We start from the raw sequence: 23,912 nt of genomic DNA, 5'->3' as shown, positions 1-23,912 counted from the left end.
AGCGAGAGCCGCCCCTTCTGCTGAAAATACTGAGCATTGTTCTGGGAGGCTCGCCCCGAGCTTGGTCGAGTTGAGTCCTATAATTCCGTATCCGACTAATATCTGTTTGCTCACGATTCATCCGTATATCAATAGTTGTAGTCCTTAAGTAACCTAGATGTTTCTTCCAGCTTTGCGATTTGTTCTTGTTTTTCCTGCATTTAGGTCGGCAGCGCGTTTAGTCTAGCATGATCGAGTCGTGGTTGAACGGCTACCGCAGCATAACTTCCGTTTCCGGCTTCGACTCTCGCGAGCTTCGCCATATGACAGATTGTAATCAATTTTTGTTTGAACTACATCTACTTCGGTTTTGCCATATTTCACACTGGCGGCTGGTAGGTCGATATGGTCGTTTAAGGTTTCGGCAGAATGATCGATCTTCGTATGGTTTCCATTGGGGGCATCCATAAAGTACGTCACGGTAATTGCGGGGAGGGGGGGGGGTGTTTCGGAAAGTGTGACAAGCAATGTATTATATATTCGAAAAACCCGTACAAAGGGGAGAGGGGGGTCTAAAATTCCCAAATTTTGCGTGACGTACTAAATGGATGCCCCATTTCTTCGTGTTAATTGGAACAATTGGGGCACGGCACAGCTTGGTGTTTAAACATTTTGTTCGAGAATGTCCGTACAAGAAACATTGGAAACATGGGAGGGGATCTGTGTAGTATGGTTTTATAGCTACAAGAAATAACCCAAATTGACAATTTAGGACAGATTTGCCGATTGAACTTGGGGATAATAGCAGTGGTGGATTCCTTGTTGCTCTTGAGAATTATTCGTGCCGCAATAACGCCTTATGGTTGTAGTTCCTTGACAATGACATCCTCATCTTTCCGCATCAAGTCATAACTGAAAATAACTCAGCGACTCATGTTCAGTGTTGGGTTGAGCCTCACTTCAATTTCGGTACCGTCATATAGTTCGGTCATCTTAAGAAGTTTTTCTGCCTGCGTAACTTTGGCTTTGGCGGCTACATTGCGCTTCACTTTTGGCTGACTCGATAGGCCCAATAAGATCTTCAATGCAGCTTCCATCCATTCCTGTTAGTAGTAAGGAAGGTGATTCATTCCTAGGTGGGTCATTCCTAGGATCAAGGTAAGCAAGAAAGCTCCTGCCATTTGACCCACCCGGGTCATCTACACTGAAGGAGGCCATTGGACATCAAAACAAATCCAGAACAGATCGACTCCATACACGCTTTTGAATGCCGCTTCAAGTGGCAACAGTCACCTGTTGCCTACCCCAAGTGCGGAGGGAGGGAAAATTGGATAAAGATGCTAAACCCGATTCTTTTTTTGCACGTTTCTGGTTTTTGCTGTAACTCATTCAATTTTCAATCAATTCTCATGAAATTTTGTACACATTAGGCACGATTAGTACTAACCGTGTACAAAATTTCATGAGAATCGGTCGAAAATTAACTGAGTTATAGCAAAAACTAGAATTCCTTGGCTGAATCGCTCAAGAAACCGTTGTTTTTTCTTCGATCGCAGTACGCAGTTGCGAAGAAACGATGGTCCACTGCACGAATTTATGCTGGCCAGCTTACTCTCACGCGAAATTTGACGTTTGAGCGGTGCCGACACCTCTCAAACGTCAAATTTCGCGTGAGAGTAAGCAGGCCAGAATAAATTCGTGCAGTGGACCATTGTTCAAATGGCAGTCGTCGTATAAAGTTTCTGCCAGGAATCGTTCAAGAAGTTTCTTGAGCGATTCCTCTTGAACTCCAAACTGGGCTTTTATTTCGAAAACTTTCACAGTTTTTCACTAACAGGTTCGTCACTTTTACATTGTGATCTCTTGACGGTCTACCAGTTCTATGGCAGTGGAGACGCACAGTTAAGCACTACTTCAAGTTTATTTGAAAAAACAGTGGAGGCGCACGGTTGCTTGACATAAGAGAAAATGCTTCTTGACCGCCTGATACCCTGGTATCGTCGACATCGAGTCGTGACGAAAAAAACGCAAATTCGCGGTAACTTGTAGCCCGAATTCGCGTCGCCGGGTGGCGGAGCACCAGCAAGTCAGCTATAACGGGAGGCGTAGTCCGACTTTAACCCAAGGCCAAGGCACGCGCGCTGTTGTAAAAAGTACAACACTATCAAAAAACCTCGCCCGTCGTATAGCGCGAGCGCGGTGCAATTTCGGTTGCTTGATGGCGCACGTTCTGAAAGGTGGCAATAGTGTGGGATGCTCATCGTGAACTGTTTAGGTATATGTTTATTAAGTTTGTTTAAATTTTTTGTTTATAACATTTGTGAGCAGAAACTGAACCAATTAAAATAGTTAGTTTGGACATTTCATTCAATTAAAAATGTTTATTTGGACATTTCATCTGGTGAGTCAAGCCGATCAATGTTACTCCGCGGATCAATAATACCCCATTTTACGGTATATCTAAAGTTTGGGTTATGTTCTCGGACGCTATCAAAAAGCTGCATCTAAATATTATTATCGGGCTCGTTCACGAATTGCCGAGTTCTCAACAGCTAGGCTGGCCAGAGAAACTCGATAATCGATCGTTACCGTACATTTGTGGTGTCAACATTTATTGGATTTTCGACACGAATGCCACTCTAGTGGTAAAGTGTCTTTAATAAACTAATAATAATTTATTGGGTAGAAAAAAAAAACAATACATTTCCTCAATATTTCTCCGAAAATATTAAAAAAAAGCTACATAGAAACTCTTCGACAAAATTTCTCCAGGCTTTCTAAAATAGTGTTCAAGGAAATATTCATCCACAATCTATTTCCTCAACAGAATAAATATTTCAAAATTTGTTTCAGAAATTTTGTCAGAAGTCTCTCAATAATTTGATTCTGAAATATATGCCAGGAGCATATATATAACCTGTTGAAATCGAATGATACCTTTCAAAAAGATCATACTTTATTACATAATTATTATTATTTTGTTTAAAAAAATATAGTGTGCCGAAAAAAGCATTATATTTTTTTTTTAAAAGCAATTAAATCTTTAGAACTCGTGGATTTTTCACCTTTATTAGAACACATGTAAGGAGGATCCTGCTAAGGGTCCTTAGTGGAGCCTCGTAGCCGTGCGGTTAGGGTCACCAAGCTTATAATCGCACCATGCTATGGGGTGAGGGTTCGATTCCCGCTTCGGGCGTTGAAACTTTTCGTGAGAATAGTTTCATCCCCGTTTCCACTGGTGCATGCTCTGTTTGTCCGTTGTCTAGTGTTAAGTTTAATACAGTCTGTACAGCCGAAAGCTGAAGACGTTGTCCGTGTCTTTTAAATTCCTGGTTTTAGCGCCAGACGACGACGTCGTCTACCAAGAGCTCCAGATTCAAAGTGCCCAGCTAGCAACGTCAGTGCCCACCAACAGGATCCACCTCCAATTCCTACCCACCAAATACTCCGTAGTCCCAAAATCCAAAGTCCTATATTCCCAAAAACTTTCCACTTCCAATTCAATTTTAGGTAATTCTCTGAATTATATAAGGTTAAGAAGATGATCTAGTAGCAGAGAGAAAAGTTTATTGAAGGAGTAAAACGATACGTAAAAATAAGTCGATCGATTTCAACGATTAAAATTCATCGTATTTTCTTCTCATAAAAAACGTCTACAATGCCCTGACCTTCCTCCTATTAGAGCTAGCTGGCTACTGAGCGGCTATCGGCAGTTCTCCCGGAGCTTACGCTGGCCAACGGTACCGAACCTCACCGATAGTCTCTCACTCCCTAGCTGTGACGTCACTACCCTGTTCGTGTGTCTTCCGTGAGTCGTTCTAACCCCCTAATCTGCGTTCTTCCCCTACTAATACACTTTGTGTTTTCCCTACTAATTCTCGTTGCGTTTCGTGTGTGTTGTTGTTTTCTGGGTTCGTGTACTTACGGTTGGACGATGATTACAGACCTCGAACGGTCCCCATGCAGGGGGAATGGGGGGGATAGATAGATCCCGACGATGCTGATTGCCTGTGTGCGAGCTCGATCACGAAGCACTTTCCGAACGAGACCGGCGTGTGCAGTGCGTCTGGCGGCCGTTGATTACGCACACTGATGCACGGCTACGGCCCGTGCGGGGTGGAGATGGTGGAGACGGGTGGTTGTTTATCTTGCTCCTTCGATGAGGGGTGGTGGAGCAGCATGCACGGTCACAACGATAATGCTCGCCGCGCCGCGGGTCGTATCCGTTCCCTGGGAAGTCGGTGGGTACACTCCGATCGGCAGATCGTCGGAACGTGAGTCTGGCGGTTACGCTGGCGTTGGGATTCTTTCCCTTTAATGGACACTCCCACTCGACGGACAATCACGTGTAGCGGATGTGATTCACGGTGGGGGCCAAGCTTACATTCCGATGGCGAACGCGCTCCAGACGTACCTATAGTGGCCCGAAGCCACGAGACGATAGGTACACCCGGGGTAACCTCGCCGTGTACCAAGCACCAATCCACTCGCTTCCGTTATGTGCGGGGTATGCGACCACTAATAATTCACCACGGCTTCGTCATGCATCGAACTCACACCAATTATCCCAACGGTGGATGCCACCGGGTTGTGGCCACTGTAGAAAACATATTCTTAGAACACAGCACACACATATTCCCTTACAATCCTCAAAATTACCTGATCTTTCTCACTTCGGTAACACCGTAATTTCTGCCTCCGACTCACTTTCTATAAAATTCTGCACTCTAGTTTTTTTGTAAATAAATTTTCGTTTAAGTTTTAATTTTTTTTTACTAATATGCATGAAACTTACTTTTTAAGCAAAAACATTATAAATACACTACCTATCCTAATTTAATTTTTTAATATTTTTTATGTATTTCTTAGACTAAACTATAGCATTAAGAAACAAAAAATATGTATATGTAAATGTACTAGTCTACGTCGGTTGACGAAATAAATAAATAAATAAATATAGAATGACCTTTTCTCTAACGGTTTGTGCGCAACTCACTTTTTTTTATTCCTGTTCGGTTGATCCTCTTCTGAGCCCATGGCTCAAATGAACCCGGATACTTGGACATCGGCGAAGGGCAACCCATAATGGACCCCCAATCGGACTGGAAACAGAAACAACCAACAGCCGCACATCAACATCCTCGTGATCATCATTCTACCATGATAGGGTAGAAAGTGAAAGCAGCGCAACGGAAACCAGTTTGATGTAGTACAATTAGAACAGTATACATTTAGGCGCTGTACAAAGTGTATGTACAGCTTCCAATTGGAATCGCTCACGTAGTGCCCTTGTGGACGGACAATAGAGCTGTAAATTAGGTTAGGTGACTGAAGAATAAAAACAATCATCTGAGAAGCAGGCTTTGTCCCAGTTGCGACGTTACGCCAAAGAGAAGAAGTTATATGCCAAAATAATTAAAACTAGAATGCAAGATAGGGTGACTTTGGGTATTATCGACAGGTTTGTTTTCTTCGCCATGAAGGTTTTTGCCGTCCAAATTGCCTGAAACTTGATTCAGCTTTATTAGGAAAGATTTGAAGCCAATTTTGGTTTCCACAGTTTTCCAAAACCCATCATGACAAAGAAAACAAAACGGCCGGAAATATGTAAGTTCGCCTATTTAAATTTAAGTAAATTTCCTAATTCTAAGCAGTGTAAAACTTGATTCTCAGCCATTGTTTCAAAATGTACTACTATAAAATTTTTAGAGATTCGAAAATCAACAAATGATAATGCATAAAAAAAAGTTGATTTATGATGGAAGTTTATGACCTTTGCTTTATTTTGTAAATTAAATAGTGTCATTAATTCAGCTATTTGAATGATAAATCAGTAAAAAACGCATTTTACTTGCCGTTTATATCGACTGTGCTTCAACTAATCATTACACAAATGTGAGCAGGACAGTTCTTAACTATAAATCCAACAACCCAAGAATCATAGATTAATGCAAAATCGCTATATTTGACGACAGATGGAGAATAAGCAATCTTTTCAAGAAAGTCTATCATCGTACCACTTGCAAATTTAAGCGATTTGCTAATCGCTGGATGAAATGAAACTATAAAAAGTATGAATATATTTGATTGGTTTATATCACCACTAAAACGAAACTTATCATTTCATTTCAAAACAGCGCCCAACACAGATTAAGATTAGACGAAAGGATTGCTTCTTGACCTAAAAATGTACTTTCACAAGAATTATGCAACAGATTAACTTGTCGCACGAAACTACATTGCGGACCAACTCCGGCAATTTTTCTCCTTCGGTTTTTCCCTAGAGTTCTGTCTGGGTGATACGCACACGCAAAACCGGCGCGCATACACGCCTCGGACCAGAGTCGCACCTTCCGCGTAGGGTCCACACGCGTACCGGTTTTCGGTTTAACGCAATGATACTATCAATACTCGCTGCTACAACCGCCAACCGGCGCGGTGCCTTCTACCTACCTATACCCATGTCACCCCGAACAAAGACCAAAAGATTTAGTTACCTCTTGTTTATTTATAAGTTTTTTTTATCATGTTTTCTTCTGCGAAAAGGTTACTTCTCCTGATGATAGTCGGCCTGGGGTCGCTGTATGTGATGCATCTTCTGGCGCAAGATTTTATGAAACTATCGAAACCTCTCTTCATGGCATCGGGCAAACGAGACATATCCAGCTTTAATCGGACGGCAGAATTAAATGTAAGTTGATTAATTGCCGTATTAACTTGTGCAATAATATTGTGCTTTGAGTTTTACGTAAGAATTTCAGAGATAGCTTATTCCAATATTTATTATCCAATTTACATAATTACTGTAATAATTGCATTTCAACGTATTTCAGAACTTTGAAAAACATATTGATTGGAATGGTATGCTCAAACGAGATCCACTGAAATGCTCGTTATCACTTATCTGCCAACTGGCCGCCGGTGCTGAGCTGCAAAACGAAGCTGCAAATGCAATCTATGAATTTATTCAGTACGTGCATTTTCTATATAAATTCTCTGAAAAAAATATTAATCTTACAAACATATCTCACAATTCAGATACAGCGTGGAAAACAATGAAAACGTACCGAAGAAGATTGTCCATTCCTTCGAACGGGGTCTCAGCTTTAATCGGTTCAACGGGACGGACTTCGAGCACTGTTATCCTCACTATCCGCTGTGCATCTATTCGGCCAAAACGATGATGAAGCTGTTGGACCTGCATGCGAAAATCTTCGGAACGGGAACGTAGCGTATCACGTTAGACGGTAGCTGTTGTAAATACATGTAAATTAGGATCGTATCCAGATTTCCTTGGTTGATTTGCTACGTAATGCTTAGCCGCTTATGTGACAAGAAATTCAGTGCCTATAAATCGGTAAGTATATGAATTACAGTAGCTAACCTCAGCTTAGCCTTAACAGTTCGTACGAAACATGTCAATAGTGGCTGCTCCGTGATTGATCCGAGCTGGTTTGAATTGCGCTGATTTAAATAAGGGTTGAGACTCTTCATAGTGCAGTTCGTATATTTCCGATCAATGACAGCCTTAACAAAGTGCATTAAAGTAAAAAAAAATAACACTACCGCAGCGCTATTTGCGGATGAAAGTTCAACCTTCATGCGGTAGTGTGCGTTACTGATTGTATGCGGATACCAAAACATACGCACACCACCTTCTCTTATAACAAATCACGAACACTACTGTTACAGAGAGCTTCCACCTTGATACGCTTAGAGAGCGCCACTTGCCTTGTCGCTTGATGTTTACAGAGAAAAAGGCACGAGATGGCATTCCTTCTATTTTTATTCTTTGCTTAAAGTGAAGGTCACCAGCGTTCACATTTCAAACAGCATGTGCGGCTACGTGGTCGTGCGCTAGCGTCACCAAGCTGTTAGTCGCATCGTGCTGAGGAGCGCGAGTTCGGATCCCGCCGCAGCTGTTAGGAAAAGTTTTCGGCTCTGCCACTGGACGTTGCATACTAGTCCGTTGCCTATAGTGTCGTGCTTCCTTCAAAGGGTGAAAAAGCTTGAAACATTGATCGTGCCCGAGTCTCTTTTTGCCTCTCTCGTTCACCAAAGTGAACTGAAAGGCTATAGGATCTGAGATCATTTGGGCAGGAGCACCTATTTTGGGCACTTGCTGCTACAACTCGGCCATTTTCAACCGATTGACTTGAATTTTTGCACATGGCTAGATACTGTGCGTATCTGATCGTGTCTCAAAAATCAAGTAAATCGGTTCAAAATTGACTGAGTTATAGCAGCAAGTGCCCAAAATAGGTGCTCCTGCCCAAATGGTCCCAGACCCTATCTTCACTCAAAAAACGAACCTCCGATAGAGGGCTCGGAGGGACAAGCCACATATACCAATTAACTCAGTTCAACAAATTGAGATGATGTCTGTGTGTGTGTTTTTTTTAAATCTACACTCCCGTGCAAAAGTTTGGGGTCACCCCCTCAAAAACATGGAAATGTTTTTCGGTCATATCTCAGTCATCTTTCATTTAATCCACTCGTTCTTAGACTCTTTCGAAAGATAAAGAGTTAGATTTGATTCGTAGGTACTTTTCACAAATTTCATATGAAATTTTTAGTATGAAAAGTTTACCTAAACTTACATGTTTTTCCTAAATCTGTACGAAATATTGTTTTCCGTGTAGTTCAAAATTGGGTCAACCAAATTTCAAAATTAAAGCTGCATTAGAACCCTATTTCTATCCTCTTTGAGAGCCATTCATTAGATTTTAGCGGAAAAATTCATAACATAATTTAAATGATCGAGTTAGGTTTACAAGTCACCGTGCAAAAGTTTGGGGTCACCCCTTAGTATGCTGCATCGTGCAAAAGTTTGGGGTCACCTTCCAAATGAAGTCTGAGTCGGATTTTTATTCAAATCGTCATTGTTTTTGGTGCAACTCCAATTCCTTCTTTGATATTTGAATGGCAAGATACAAAAATGGTTATGAAATGTTCATAAACTAAGTTCTAGACTAATTTAAGGTAGAAACGGTATATAAAATCCATACTAAATCAGCTAAGTTCGTTATATAAAGTGCGAAAGAGGATAGAAGTGAGATAAAAATGACTAATTCGTGAATTGTACCCTATATAACAGTAAGTGTTAAAACCACAAATATACCATTACCCCAAAATCCATAACAACGAATGACATTTCTCGGAATGTACTATTACATTCGAGATTTTGGGTTTTGGTGCAAAGCAAAGGGATAATTTTTTGATATGGCAATGGCATATTTATTAAAATAAAATATGCAACATTGCTGAAACTTATGGATTTTAGGGTAATGGTATGTTTGTGGTTATAACACTTACATTTATATAGGGTAGAATTCACGAATGAGTCATTTTTATCTCACTTCCATCCTCTTTTGCACTTTATGTAACGAATTTAGCTGGTTTAGTATGGATTTTATATACCGTTTTCTACCTTAAATTAGTCTAGAACTTAGTTTATGAACATTTCATAACCATTTTTGTGTCTTGCCATTCAAATATCAAAGAAGGAATTGGAGTTGCACCAAAAACAATGACGATTTGAATAAAAATCCGACTCAGACTTCATTTGGAAGGTGACCCCAAACTTTTGCACGATGCAGCATACTAAGGGGTGACCCCAAACTTTTGCACGGTGACTTGTAAACCTAACTCGATCATTTAAATTATGTTATGAATTTTTCCGCTAAAATCTAATGAATGGCTCTCAAAGGTCGACCCAATTTTGAACTACACGGAAAACAATATTTCGTACAGATTTAGGAAAAACATGTAAGTTTAGGTAAACTTTTCATACTAAAAATTTCATATGAAATTTGTGAAAAGTCTAACTCTTTATCTTTCGAAAGAGTCTAAGAACGAGTGGATTAAATGAAAGATGACTGAGATATGACCGAAAAACATTTCCATGTTTTCGAGGGGGTGACCCCAAACTTTTGCACGGGAGTGTAGGAGTCCAAAAATCTTCTAAAGACGCTGTGTGGGATTCGAATGTGCGCCTACCCACTAAAAACACTCTCCTAGCTCACCTCCACCTCAAATTCCCCTTCGGTACCACCATAGTTTTTGGGCTTCGTGACCGTGAGGCTAATGCAATTACACTAGAACTCTAATGGTGCTGTAGTCGCTTTTCCTATTTAGTTATTTTAATAACTTTAATTGTAATTATTGATTACTTTTAAGCACTCATCTAGTAGAGGATCTATTGTTTCGGTAAAGAAAGTTTATTTGATTCTTCTAGTACCGCTACTGCTTCTTCTAGTACCGCTACGGGTATTCAGCATGATCATGCTGAGGGTGACGGATTCGATTCCCGGTCGGTCCAGGATCTTTTCGTAAAGGAAATTTCATTGACTTCCTTGGGCATAGAGTATCTTCGTGCCTGCCACACGATATATACATGCAAAATGGTCATTGGCAGAGGAAGCTCTCAGTTAATAACTGTGGAAGTGCTCATAGAACACTAAGCTGAGAAGCAGGCTTTGTCCCAGTGAGGACGTTACGCCAAGAAGAGAGAGAGAGTACCGCTACTGACGCTGTAAGGACGTGGCAAGCTAGATGTTAGTCACACGAACAGTCGTGACATTGGACTTCTGTGGCTAGTTATTATGAGCCTCTGCACGAATTTGCCCTGTCCTGCTCACTCCCACAGAACATTTGAAAACAGCGCGCACAGTAAAAGTCAAATTTGACTTTTACTGTGCGCGCTGTTTTTAAATTTTCTGTGGGAGTGAGCAGTACGCCAGATTCGTGCAGAGGCTCATAATGTGCGGCTAGAAGCGTCAGTCATTTAGGCGTTTCGTAAGCCTCGATATTCTCCACTGGGCCACTGGGTGTTGTGTGTTGCCCGTTGTCTAATGTTGGTGCTTGTTCAGTCTGTTCAACCTCTGGGTGAAGACGGTGTTGTTGTGCCATCGATGAGATCCTCGTCGCTGATTGGTCGATGGATGTAAACGGCACACCGCTCGGATGTCAAAACGTCTGCTTCTTTTCGCTTGGTGCGTCAATCAATTCCGTTGTTTTCCTTCAGCACATGCAACACTTTTGGATTTGAAACTGATATCAGGTCACACTTTGGTGCAAACGGGAGAAAATCTGAGGAATTGTGGAATTCTGAGCAACACTTCGAACACAGATTTTTTCTCATGATCTCTGTCTTGTCCCTAGAACAATCCACTTATCCGCGAGCGGTAATGGCGGCGGCGGGCATTCATTTATTTAGTTAACATCAAATTCATGATAATACTGAATCAACAATTTGCCGCCATAATACTCGATTTGCAGCTGCAGCTCTCCAACGTCGGTCACGCCCAACACTCGCCAGATCACGCTCCACCTGGTCCGCCCATCGTGCTCTCTGCGCTCCACGCCTTCTTGTACCAACCGGATGGTTAGCAAACACCAACTTTGCAGGGTTGTTGTCCGGCATTCTTGCAACATGCCCTGCCCGTCGTATCCTTCCGGCTTTGGCCACTTTCTGGATGCTGGGTTCGCCGTAAAGTGCAGCGAGCTCGTGGTTCATCCTTCTCCGCCACTCACCGTTCTCCTGCACACCGCCGAAGATCGTCCTTAGCACCCGTCGCTCGAAAACTCCGAGTGCTTGCAGGTTCTCCTCGAGCATCGTCCATGTCTCGTGTCCGTAGAGAACCACCGGTCTTATTAACGTCTTGTACATGGTACATTTGGTGCGGGGGTGAATCTTTTTTGACCGCAGTTTCTTCTGGAGCCCATAGTAGGCACGACTTCCACTGATGATGCGCCTTCGTATTTCACGGCTCACGTTATTGTCAGCCGTTAGCAAGGAACCGAGGTAGATGAATTCTTCTACCACCTCAAAAGTATCCCCGTCTATCGTAACATTGCTGCCAAGGCTTCTCCTGTCTCGCTCAGTCCCACCTACCAGCATGTACTTTGTCTTAGCCGCATTCACCACCAGTCCGACTTTTGCTGCTTCACGTTTCAGGCGGGTGTACTGTTCTGCCACCGTTCCAAATGTTCTAGCAATAATATCCATGTCATCCGCAAAACAGACAAATTGGCTGGATTTCGTGAAGATCGTACCCCGGCTGTTGAGCCCGGCTCGTCGCATAACACCTTCCAGGGCGATGTTGAATAGTAGGCAGGAAAGTCCATCACCTTGTCTTAGTCCCCGTCGAGATTCAAATGAACTGGATAGTTCACCCGAAATCCTTACGCTGTTCTGCACACCGTCCATCGTTACTCTTATCAGTCTAGTCAGCTTCCCGGGAAAGCTGTTCTCGTCCAGGATTTTCCATAGCTCTGTGCGGTCGATACTGTCGTATGCCGCTTTGAAGTCGATGAACAGGTGATGCGTTGGGACCTGGTATTCACGGCATTTCTGGAGGATTTGCCGTACGGTGAAGATCTGGTCCGTTGTCGCCCGGCCGTCGATGAAACCGGCTTGGTAACTTCCCACGAACTCATTTACTTTAGATGAAAGACGACGGAAGATGATCTGGGATAGCACTTTGTAGGCGGCATTCAAAATGGAGATCGCTCGAAAGTTCTCACACATTAACTTGTCGCCTTTCTTGTGGATGGGACAGATTATCCCTTCCTTCCACTCCTCCGGTAGCTGTTCGGTTTCCCAGATCTTGACTACTAACTGGTGCAGACAGGTGGCCAACTTTTCCGGGCCCATCTTGATGAGTTCTGCTGCGATACCGTCCTTACCAGCCGCTTTGTTGTTTTTGAGCTGGTGGATGGCCTCCTTAACTTCCCTCAGCGTGGGAGTTAATTCGTTCCCGTCCTCTGCTGCACCAACATAGTCATTTCCTCCGCTGCCTTGGTCCTCCGTGCCTACATTCTCTTCGCCATTCAGGTGCTCGTCGAAGTGCTGCTTCCACCTTTCGATCACCTCACGTTTGTCCGTCAGGAGGCTCCCGTCCTTATCCCTGCAGATTTCGGCTTGCGGCACGTAGCCTTTGCAGGATGCGTTGAGCTTCTGATAGAACTTGCGTGTTTCCTGTGAACGGCACAGCAGTTCCATTTCCTCGCACTCCGCTTCTTCCAGGCGGCGCTTTTTCTCCCGGAAGAGGCGGGTCTGCTGCTTCCGCTTCTGTCTGTATCGCTCCACATTCTGCCGGGTTCCATGCTGCAGCATTACCGCTCGCGCTGCATCCTTCTCCTCCAGAACCGCTCTGCACTCCTCGTCGAACCAATCGTTTCGTCGACTTCGTTCTACGTACACGATAGTGCTCTCGGCTGGGTTGTTGATGGCTGCTTTGACTGTACTCCAGCAGTCCTCTAGAGGGGCCACATCGAGCACACCCTCGTCCGGCAACGCTGCCTCGAGATTCTGCGCGCATGTGGTGGCGACATTCGGTTGCTTCAGTCGCTCTAGATCGTACCGGGGCGGCCGCCGGTAATGTACGTTGTTAATAACGGAGAGTTTTGGGCGCAGTTTGACCATCACCAGATAGTGATCAGAGTCGATATTAGCGCCACGATAGGTCCTGACGTCGATAATGTCGGAGAAGTGCCGTCCATTAATCAGAACATGGTCGATTTGCGATTCCGTTTGTTGTGGTGATCTCCAGGTGTAACGATACGGGAGGCTGTGCTGGAAGAAGGTGCTACGAATGGCCATGTTCTTGGAGGCGGCGAAATCAATGAGGCGTAGGCCATTTTCGTTCGTCAGCTGGTGGGCGCTGAACTTTCCAATCGTCGGTCTGAATTCCTCCTCCTGGCCTACCTGAGCGTTTAGATCCCCTATGATGATCTTGACGTCGTGGTTTGGGCTGCGGTCGTACTCGCGTTCGAGCTGCGCGTAAAATGCGTCTTTGTCATCATCAGTGCTTCCAGAGTGTGGGCTGTGCACGTTTATTATGCTAATGTTGAAGAATCGGCCCTTGATCCTCAACCTGTACATTCTTTCGTCGATCGGCCACCAACCGATCACGCGCCTCTGCATGTCGCCCATCACTATAAAAGCTGTTCCCAGCTCACGTGTGTTGCCGCAACTCTGGTAGATGGTATGATTACCTCTAAACGTTCGCACAATAGATCCTGTCCAGCACACCTCCTGCAGCGCTACGATTCCGAACCCGCGGTCCTTCAGTATATCGGCGAGTATACGGGTGCTCCCGATGAAGTTGAGAGATCTGCAGTTCCTCGTACCGAGCTTCCAATCGCAAGTCCCTTTTCGTCGCTGTGGTCGTCGCCATTGGTATCGGTTCGCATTCTTCTCTTGTTGATTTTGCGGTGCTAGTCTTTTTTACGGCTGGCTCGCAGGGCCTGACACCAACCCACTAACCCAGGGAGCTGGGCTTACCTTCCCGGAAGCTATGGGTTCTGCATTGGCATTTCCTCCAACTACAGTGCTAAATAGCTAGGCTCGAGCGCCAGTCTTCGCCGGGGGTGGTGTTTTTAATGGGCGCCCAGGAGATAATATTTTACCTGAGCTTCCACCCCCGGCGGCGGCGGGCACTACCAACCGATTCGCTTTTGACGTTTCTTGGGGATGACAATCGGTTGGCGCCACCGAACGGTGGGTGAAGGGGTGAGGAGGAGAATGAAACTGTTTGACTTCCCCCTAAGAAACGTCAAAATCCGAACCGATTGGTTATGCTCGCCGCCGCCATTACCGCTCGCGGATAAGTGAATAGGGATTTTTTGCACTTCGTGTCAAAAAATCATTCGAATCCAAGGTTGTTAATCGATAAATTATCGTTATCGGCGATAAAGTTAACGTCTGTTATCGTTTATCGTCGATAACGATAACGTCTTCAGGCGGAAACGTCATCGGCGATACAGTTAACTGTGGAAATTATCGACTCGATAACGAAAAATTTTCTTCGCGATCTGAACTGTTGTTGATGCCGTCACTAGGGTAACTAGATTTATCGCAAAATTATCGAAGGTACGTTGATCTTCGCGTTGATTTATCGTTTGGTTATCGTTATCGAAAGATTATCGAGTAACCGCGTAGTTCGAGTAACAGGGACACGCTTGAGTCCCTCCGAATCTCGCAGAGGGTTACGGCAAGGTAATGGTCCTTCGTGCTTGCTGTTCAACATTGTTTTAGAGGGTGTAATTAGGAGAGCGGGGATAAACACGAGTGGAACGATTTTCACGAAGTCCGTTCAGCTGCTTGGTTTCGCTGATGATATTGACATTATTTCTCGTAAATTTGAGACGATGCATCGCGATGGCGGAAACGTACATCCGACTAAAGAGTGAAGCCAGACGAATCGGATTAGTCATTATTGTGTCGAAGACAAAGTACATGATGGCAAAGGGCTCCAGGGAGGAATCAGCGCGCCCGCCACCCCGAATTTATATCGACGGTGATGAAATCGAGGCGGTTGAAGAATTCGTGTACTTGGGCTCACTGGCGACCGCCGATAACAATACCAGCAGAGAAATTCAGAGGCGCATTGTGGCAGGAAATCGTGCTTACTTTGGACTCCGCAAAACTCTACGATCGAATAAAGTTCGCCGTAACACGAAGTTAACCATCTACAAAATGCTGATTAGACCGGTCGTCCTCTATGGGTACGAAACGTGGACCCTACGTGCAGAGGACCAACGCGCCCTTGGAGTTTTCGAACGGAAGGTGTTGCGTACCATCTACGGCGGAGTGCAGATGGAAGACGGGACTTGAAGAAGGCGAATGAACCACGAGCTGCATCAGCTACTGAGCGAACCAACCATCGTCCATACCGTGAAAATCGGGAGGCTACGGTGGCCGGGTAACGTCATCAGGATGTCGGATAGCAACCCGACTAAAATGGTTCTCGAGAGTCATCCGACCGGTACAAGAAGACGTGGAGCGCAGTGAGCTAGTTGGGTCGACCAAGTGGAGGACGATCTGCGGACCCTACGCAGAGTGCGGAACTGGAGACAAACAGCCATGGACCGAGTGGAATGGAGACGGCTACTATGTACAGCAGAGGCCACCCCGGCCTTAGCCTGATCGGTAAGGTAAAGGCTTTTTCTTATGAGTTTGAGGTTCAAACATCAGAAATAAACGATTTGATTTCTGGGGCCATGAAAAGGATTTTTGTTAAACGTATGAAAGTGCGATATTCATCAACATGTCACTTCAGTTTTATTGAAATGGGGTTTCGAAGCCACGAGAAAGGCTAGGTGGATTAGTTAGGGTTTTTGCTAACGCATTTTATCTCGCATTTTCTCGAGCACAAATCTGAAGATCCAGAAAGCGGATTGATCTGAAAATGCTACTTGGTGTTCAATGCGAGTAAGCAAGCGACGCCTTTCATTTCCATATCAATTTATTTGATGAATCTACAGATTCGTGCTACATAAACATTAAGTGAGCGAAAGGTTATTGTTACCAGTGCTGAAAATTTCATTTCGTCATATCTAAATTCAATCACCTACAGCTCATTTTAGAAGCTGAACCTGAAAATATGGTAAAAATTTTCAATTTTCCATGAAAAAATCCGAATAAATTATGGAAAATTGTTATTATTATTGTTATTATAAATTTGAAAATTTAGTAACTTTTTCACATAGTTTTCTAAAATGTAATATGAATATTTTCTACGGTGGCTAATGTTTTTTTCTATTTATCCTTTTAGGTGCTTTTAGTTTGAATAAATAACTACCAACTTATGTTTTTTGTTTTGTTTCACCATAGGAAATCAATACAAAGTGAGCTTATCTACTGATGGTGGTGTCGTGGCACGCGCTGTTATAGAATTTCATATTGAAATCATACTCTCCTAAATCTTCATCTGCGGACTAACCTACCTTTAATTAAAAATAAAAATAAGAAACCCGTACATAATCGTCCCTTGATTCACACGGTGGTGGTGTCTGAAATCGAATGAAAGAAAGCCAAATAAAAAAAAACGTCGAAAGAAAACGAACCCACAAATGAGACGTAGGAAATGTTTTGAAATGCATGTCACCGGGATCCATTGTCATGTTGAGACTCATTATTCTATCTCACTCAACGGATAGTCGTCATTCCACACCGTGCTTCCTTGTTTGCAGGCCGTTTGATTTCTCTAAGCCACACTTTTTTAACTCGATGTTCGATCGGTGTCGGTGTCAGTGTTTCCCAAATATCTCTCAACTTAGCCAGCCTACCTTTTTCGCTGTGCTTCCCATTGTCTTGTACCATCCTGATATTTTGCGAATACGATTTTTGCAGAAATGCAATCTGGCATTTTTTGAAACAAGACATGTCCGTCGTATTCTTTTGGCTTTGACAACCTTCTGAATGCAGAGCGCAGTGAGCTAATGGTTCTGTTTCGGATACGCGCGAAAAATGGTAGGAAAAACTTCCGTAATGAAAACTGCGTCCAATTTCACACGTTGCTCTTTATTTTTCTACTTCAATACAGTGTTGGAAGAAAATACAAAAGAAAAAATGATAATGTTGCTTGGAGTAATACTTCGGCCGAGAGACACACCGCGGTGCACCGTGTCAATTCACTCCTTCGGTTTTTATTTATTTTTTTTTTATTATTTTTTACTTTTTCATTAAGACATATTGTCAGATGAAACATATAAATAAACATAAACATAAACATAAACGTGTTGCTGAGTGATCGGGTTACTTCTCCATTAGTCATACGAATCTTTAACACGCGGACCAAGCCTTCAGCACCTGGTGTAACCTCCGTTATGCGAACAAGGTGCCAGAGTTGTGGTGCCATGTTGTCTTCCCTTATTACCATCAGAATTCCTGGACGAACGGTTACCACAGAGAACAGACATCCAAGTCCAATCAAAATTTTGAGTAAGGAATATTTCATCGGCAACACAAGTGGCAAACAAAATCACCTTGAGGTGGGATGTCGCCGCCTTGACTCCAGCCTCCTATATACCCCCGAAGGCGACCGAGGCGGGATGAAAGACCACTGGATCTCCCGACTGCACAGAAGCGATCCACTTCGTCATTCAGTTGTTGCGACTGGAGCAGTTTGTAGAGCACCTGTAACTCCGAATGGGCACCTCGGAAGTTGGTTGCGTTATCTGAAACCAATTTCTCCGGACATCCACGGCCGGCGTCCGACGAATCTATGCAAAGCCGCCAAGAATGCTGCACTGGTGAGAACCGACACAAGTTCCAAATGTATAGCCTTGGTGCTCATACAAATGAACTGCGTCACGTATTACCAATCAAAACCGTCCATTAGCTGTTTGATTTCTCGAACCATATTGCCAACAAAAATTTCCAGGGTGTCCGGAGATTTGTTCAGCCAACATAGCACAGCCTGTGAGTCGCACCACAGTACGATTGCGTGGACTTCCAGATCCAGGTGCTCGATTATCACAATTACCAATTTCGCCATCAAATGACCACCACACAGCTCCGCTCTGGGTATTATGAACGGTTTGCCGCTCCGTTTGCTGCCGGGCTTTTTCGGCAATGGTGCCACTCGGGTTTTGCTGCTCAACAAATGCATGGCAGCTGTCGTTCGCCAACTGCCTGAGACGCGCGGTTGCACAAAACGGTGCACAAAAGGTGGCGTAGGTCACTGTCGTGAGCTCTAATGTGTTCGGCGGTTCTTGAGAGTTTCCCCTCCACAGGATTTTCTGATACGGCGAATCGGACTCGTCGATCCGGATTTGCCTATACATCTTAACAATTTCGGCTGTAAAGACGTACTTGCACCAACGAAATCGTAGGACTATCGCTATCAAACTGTCCTGTAGTACAGGTCCGGTGATCAGCACGTCGTTCAAGGAAAAATTCGTGTCTGAGCACGCCGAAGCGTCGAATACAACGCGAAGAATTGTTGTTGAGCTCGTCGGTTTTACAATGGCATTGTGTGGCAGATAGTATCCACGATCTTCGCTACCTGCATGCTCCACTCTTCGGCAATGTCCTAATGCCAAGTATTCGTTGATGAACGATTTTTTTTTTATTCCTTGTTGGGTATATAAGTCACTGCGACCTGTTTTTAGATCTATTGTGACAAATGATGAACGATACGTACTGTTGTTTCAGCTCTGGAGACTGTACAAATTTTTTCTCCAACTGCAGAAATCGCCTCTACGCAAGATGCCGTGTATCTCCGAGCTGGTTTACGTTGTTTCGGAAGGGCAACTCAACAACAAAGCGGCCGTTTTCTCGACGATGAGTTTTCTGGAAATGTTCGATTCTCTGCTCGTTTTTGGATGTTAGCTTCGCCGCTTCCGGAACTGCGCGGTAGTTACCACTACTGGCCTATGATTGCTCCTGCAGGAACCACAAACAATCCAACCGAGTTCCGTTCGCCATAGCATAGGTTGACCGTTATCGAGCTTGAGGCGATCGGCAATCAGTATCTAGTTCAAAAAAGAGTTCGGCCCCGATCAACATGTCTACTCAAGCTGGAATGTTGAAACGGGGATCAGGCGGTGTATTCCATGGCCTCGATTCCGCACTTATGCTAACTGCGAAAGGAGTCCAGTAGGGTGGGTAATGCGCAATACAACCGACACTGAATTCTTCTCCTTTAAATTCGCTTGGCACTGTTCGCCGAACCATTAGCTCCACGTACACGCTGGTGCTCTCGAATGCGTCTTAGATGGCTGCTTTTACCGTATTCCGGCAGTGCTCTAGAGGGGCCACATCATCCGTCAACGTTATCGTGAGATTCTGTCTACTTGTGTCAGTCGCTCAAAGTAGTCCCATTTAGTACCGTGGCAGTCGCCAGTACCGTACATTGTTGATGATGTAAAGTTTTCAGCTGGTGGGCGCCACGATGGGCTCTGAACATTCCAATGTTTGGCGTGAATTCCCTTCTGGCCAACCTAAGCATTTAGGTATCCTGATCTTGACGTAGTGGCTTGAGCAGCGGTCGTTCTCACGTTCGTGCTGCGCGTAGAATGCGCCTTTGTCATTATCAGTGCTTCTGGAGTTGGCTACCTAATGTGGATCCCGTAGAAGAATAAAAATCCCAACAAATGTAGGTAAATAAGAACATATGTACATAACAAAGGCATAAGTTAATGATAGTTTTCTAAAATTCTAGAAATTAGGTCGTCTGTCAAAGCAAGCAAATCGGAATAAAATTTATAACAATTTTGAAATGTCGAAAACGAGTTGAGAACCGATATCTCATCCTGGTACCTGCTACCATGAATGAACCTCTCCTTTCCACCAGGTTCACTGAATCCTAGAAGACATCCAAGACCGCGAAATACGACAAAGAAAGGTGGTAATCCTATATGCTTCTAGATTTAGGGACCATATCACACACACTCACACTTCAGGTGAGCATTTTATCCCTCTCGTTTTGCTGTAATTAAATCCTCACTTTGCGTCAATTTTTTTGCTAACCTGATGCCAACGCAGATGGAGGCATCGTTAAAAATTATGAATATGCATAAAATAATTATGCCCAAGTGGTAAATGTACTCTAACAAAAATTAAGATCCGCTCTCTGGGCTCGTGCAAAAATTAATGGCGTAATTTTCCTTTGTAGTGCAAAAATTTCAGTCGGTCTTCTCTCATCACGGACGACGACGACGGTGCGGTGGAACAGCGCAGCGAGCAAATGATTGCGGTACAGATTGCAACTAGGAAACGACGATCATATGCTGCTGCTTGCTACTGCTGTGCATGTGGTTAAGACCCACCCCTGGCACAGAAGTGCGAAAAGCCGGATCCAGAATTTTTAAAATGATTACAGGGACAATTAAAGGTAAAACATCAGAAACGATGATGTTGCTTGCTGCATAGGCTTGTGCCACACAGGGTGATCGGCCTGTTTTACGGGGAATGGCTACCAAACGAAGAGGATACGGTTTGTGCTTTTGATTAAAAGCTTTGCCAGTCTCCATCTTTGTATAGGGAAATGTGCAGTTTTAACGATGTTGCATGATTTAATTGGTGTGCACATGACTGATTTGAGTTAAATGAATTTTACGAACTTGACTGCTAACAGCTTTGAAATAGATTTGGGTAATTTGACTATTGTTACAACGTTGCAGCAGAAATATTTGATTTATTTTTTTAGGCATTTATCGTCGACAACTAGATTTACAATAATACTTTGTAGATCGTTTACATTTTTGTATTTTACAAGTTGATTTAAACCATTAGTCAGATATTTCAGCAAATGTGTTAAGCCAATGTTAACAAAATCGTTTCTGTTGCTGAACTATCAGCAAGAATAGAATGTTTTCTGCCGAGCACGATAATCTGTTTAAAGTGTGCTCTTCCCCTGGCCTACATCAAGATCACATACGCCGAACTCAATATGATGTTTTGATGGACAAGGATTTCTTGTTATGCTGCCATGCAGTCTTTAACCCTTGAAGGATGTTGTCACATTACTTATACAGTGTAGTGTCCTCCATGTCCAGGGAGCATAGTTCTGGAGAGAAATAATTCCAAAGATGATCTAGGACCTCCAAGAACTTCCACGAGTAAAGGCCTTAATATTTACAAGCGAAATCAATGGATTGTTGTTACATTTTTAATACGTTGTAACATCCTACAGGCCCATGAACCATTTTTCTGTAAAGAACTAATTTCCATGCGGATGTTCTAGGTCCTCGAAGAACTTCTACGAGTAAAGACCTGCAGATCTACAAGCGTTATCAATGATTTGTTGTCACATTTCTGATACGTCCTAAAGGTTCAGGGAGCATAGTTCTGTTGAGGAATGATTGCCAAAGGTCTTTTAGGTCCTCCAAGTAAAAGCCCTAAGATCTCTCTCTCTCTCTCTCTTCTTGGCGTAACGTCCTCACTGGGACAAAGCCTGCTTCTCAGCTTAGTGTTCTATGAGCACTTCCACAGTTATTAACTGAGAGCTTCCTCTGCCAATGACCATTTTGCATGTGTATATCGTGTGGCAGGCACGAAGATACTCTATGCCCAAGGAAGTCAAGGAAATTTCCCTTACGAAAAGATCCTGGACCGACCGGGAATCGAACCCGTCACCCTCAGCATGGTCATGCTGAATACCCGTGCGTTTACCGCCTCGGCTATATGGGCCCTTAGGGCTAAAAGCCCTAAGATATACAAGCTTAATCAATGGATTGTTCTTACATTACTTATACGGTGCAAGATCATACAGACCCATGGAGCATTGAGCTGAAGAGAACAAATCTAAAATCTAAGTCCTTCAAGAACTTCCGCTAGTAGAGGCCTTAAATCTACAAGAGCAATCTATGCATTTTCGTTATATAACTGATACTTTGCAACATACTACAGGTCTATGGAGAATTGTTGTGTAATGAACTACTTTCCAAAGATGTTCTAGGTTTCCCAAGAACTTCCGTGAATAGGTCCAAAAGAGAGATGATTGGGTAATTTCTGTTTGGGCTTGGTCGCTACGAAAAATAAATGTTGCTGACCTTTTAGTTAGTTATATCGATTATACATACTCAATAAGTATGAGTATAATGTCAAAAAATGAGATGCTTTGGAAACAAAACTCTAATGTCGTTCGTCCGAATCCCAAATACCTGAATGACAAATGCTCGAATTTCTTTCGCGCAAAAATCACTCGCCCGAAAATAACGTTTCCCACATAAGAAATGCATTATTGCAATACACATCCGGAATTGCGGTCCAATTGGCTTCTTTAGCGATGTTAAGACAATTCCATATTCTGAATCTGCATGCCAAACTGAGCCGAAATCCGAATTTTCATGAATTTTGTTGCCCGAGAACCTATTTAAAAATCAATTTGAAGTTTGTATGGGAGCGATTTGTCGAATCATCCCTCGTCGCATTTTGTACTTGGCGGAGCTGTCAAGCAGTTGCCCAACTGTCAAAAGGTGATTTCGAAAAATCTCTTTGAAATTGATTTTAGGTACCAAAACAAATTTCTAAAAATCTGAAAAAAAACATAGCGGCTCAGAAAAAGGTGCTCTTTTGTGTAAAATTAAAAAATCAATACATTTTTCATAATTTAAAAACCCAATTGTTTACCATAATGCAAATGTTTGAAGATTCAATCCCAAAGCCAGCGTATGGTGCAGTAATAATCCATGATTGGAAAATAACGTTTATTACATACATCACATAGCCGAGGCGGTAAACGCACGGGTATTCAGCATGACCATGCTGAGGGTGACGGGTTCGATTCCCGGTAGGTCCAGGATCTTTTCGTAAAGGAAATTTCCTTGACTTCCTTGGGCATAGAGTATCTTCGTGCCTGCCACACGATATACACATGCAAAATGGTCATTGGCAGAGGAAGCTCTCAGTTAATAACTGTGGAAGTGCTCATAGAACACTAAGCTGAGAAGCAGGCTTTGTCCCAGTGATGACGTTACGCCAAGAAGAGAGAGAGAGAGAGACATACATCACAAGCGTGATGTTACTGTCGATAGTTGTTTGTTGAGGCCTTTATTCGCAAGAGTACTTGGAAGACTTAGAGCAACCTTAACGGTGGCTGCTATTATTCGAGAAACCCGCGCAGCCATTTTGATTTAACCACCCTTTTCCACACCGGTAGCAATCAAATTAGTCACCCTGATTCGTATCGGGAGGGCTGTCATATTCCTATAGCATTTTTAGCAGCGCAAATGTCCCGCAAAACCAACCAATATTACTACTTACTTTCAGTCCAGGCCACCCACGGTGGTGCAGAGGGCCGAATTGAAAGATTTCCATTCTGGGCGATTGCCAGCCATCGCTTGACCTGTGGCCAGATCAAATTTCTGTCGACTTGCTGAGGCTGCGCCGCCATGAGCTTCTGAGTCTGCCTCTGTTGCGATGTCCTGCTGGGTTCCAGTCTAACGCTTGTTTGCAGATTTCGTTTCTGCCCCTGCGTAGAGTGTGGTTGACCCACCTCCACTTTCGCTCCCGAATTTCTGTCGCTATCGACTTTTGATGACATCGACGATGGAGCTCCACGTTGGAGATCCAATTGTGAGGCCACCATACACGAATTATATACCGTAGGCATCTATTGATGAAGACCTGCAGTTGTTGCGTGTTCTCCACTGATACACACTAAGTTTCATGGGCGTATAGCAGCACAGATGTCACG

General features: G+C 43.6%; 2 protein-coding genes across 3 annotated transcripts in view; one reads left to right on the top strand and one right to left on the bottom strand.

The window, feature by feature from the left end:
* LOC109424550 (uncharacterized) overlaps positions 1–7,210 on the top strand; it is a 16,102-nt gene extending 8,892 nt beyond the window's left edge. For both annotated transcript variants that reach the window (XM_029858516.2, XM_029858515.2), the window contains exons 2-4: positions 6,526–6,670; positions 6,813–6,949; positions 7,018–7,210. In XM_029858516.2, the coding sequence (XP_029714376.2) occupies positions 6,526–6,670; positions 6,813–6,949; positions 7,018–7,210 (475 nt within the window). The remainder of the gene's footprint in view (positions 1–6,525; positions 6,671–6,812; positions 6,950–7,017) is intronic.
* LOC134289543 (uncharacterized) lies at positions 7,104–23,912 on the bottom strand. The gene is made up of 2 exons (XM_062855499.1): positions 23,480–23,912; positions 7,104–7,230 (listed from the first exon to the last, which is right to left on the bottom strand). Exons 1-2 carry the CDS (start codon positions 23,826–23,828, stop codon positions 7,220–7,222), a joined length of 360 nt encoding a protein of 119 aa, XP_062711483.1. The 5' UTR covers positions 23,829–23,912; the 3' UTR covers positions 7,104–7,219.

This window comes from Aedes albopictus, chromosome 3 (assembly GCF_035046485.1).
Source record: "Aedes albopictus strain Foshan chromosome 3, AalbF5, whole genome shotgun sequence".
Taxonomy (NCBI): domain Eukaryota; kingdom Metazoa; phylum Arthropoda; class Insecta; order Diptera; family Culicidae; genus Aedes; species Aedes albopictus.
Note: the sequence above shows the minus strand (reverse complement) of the source record. Positions and strands in the feature narration are given on the sequence as shown.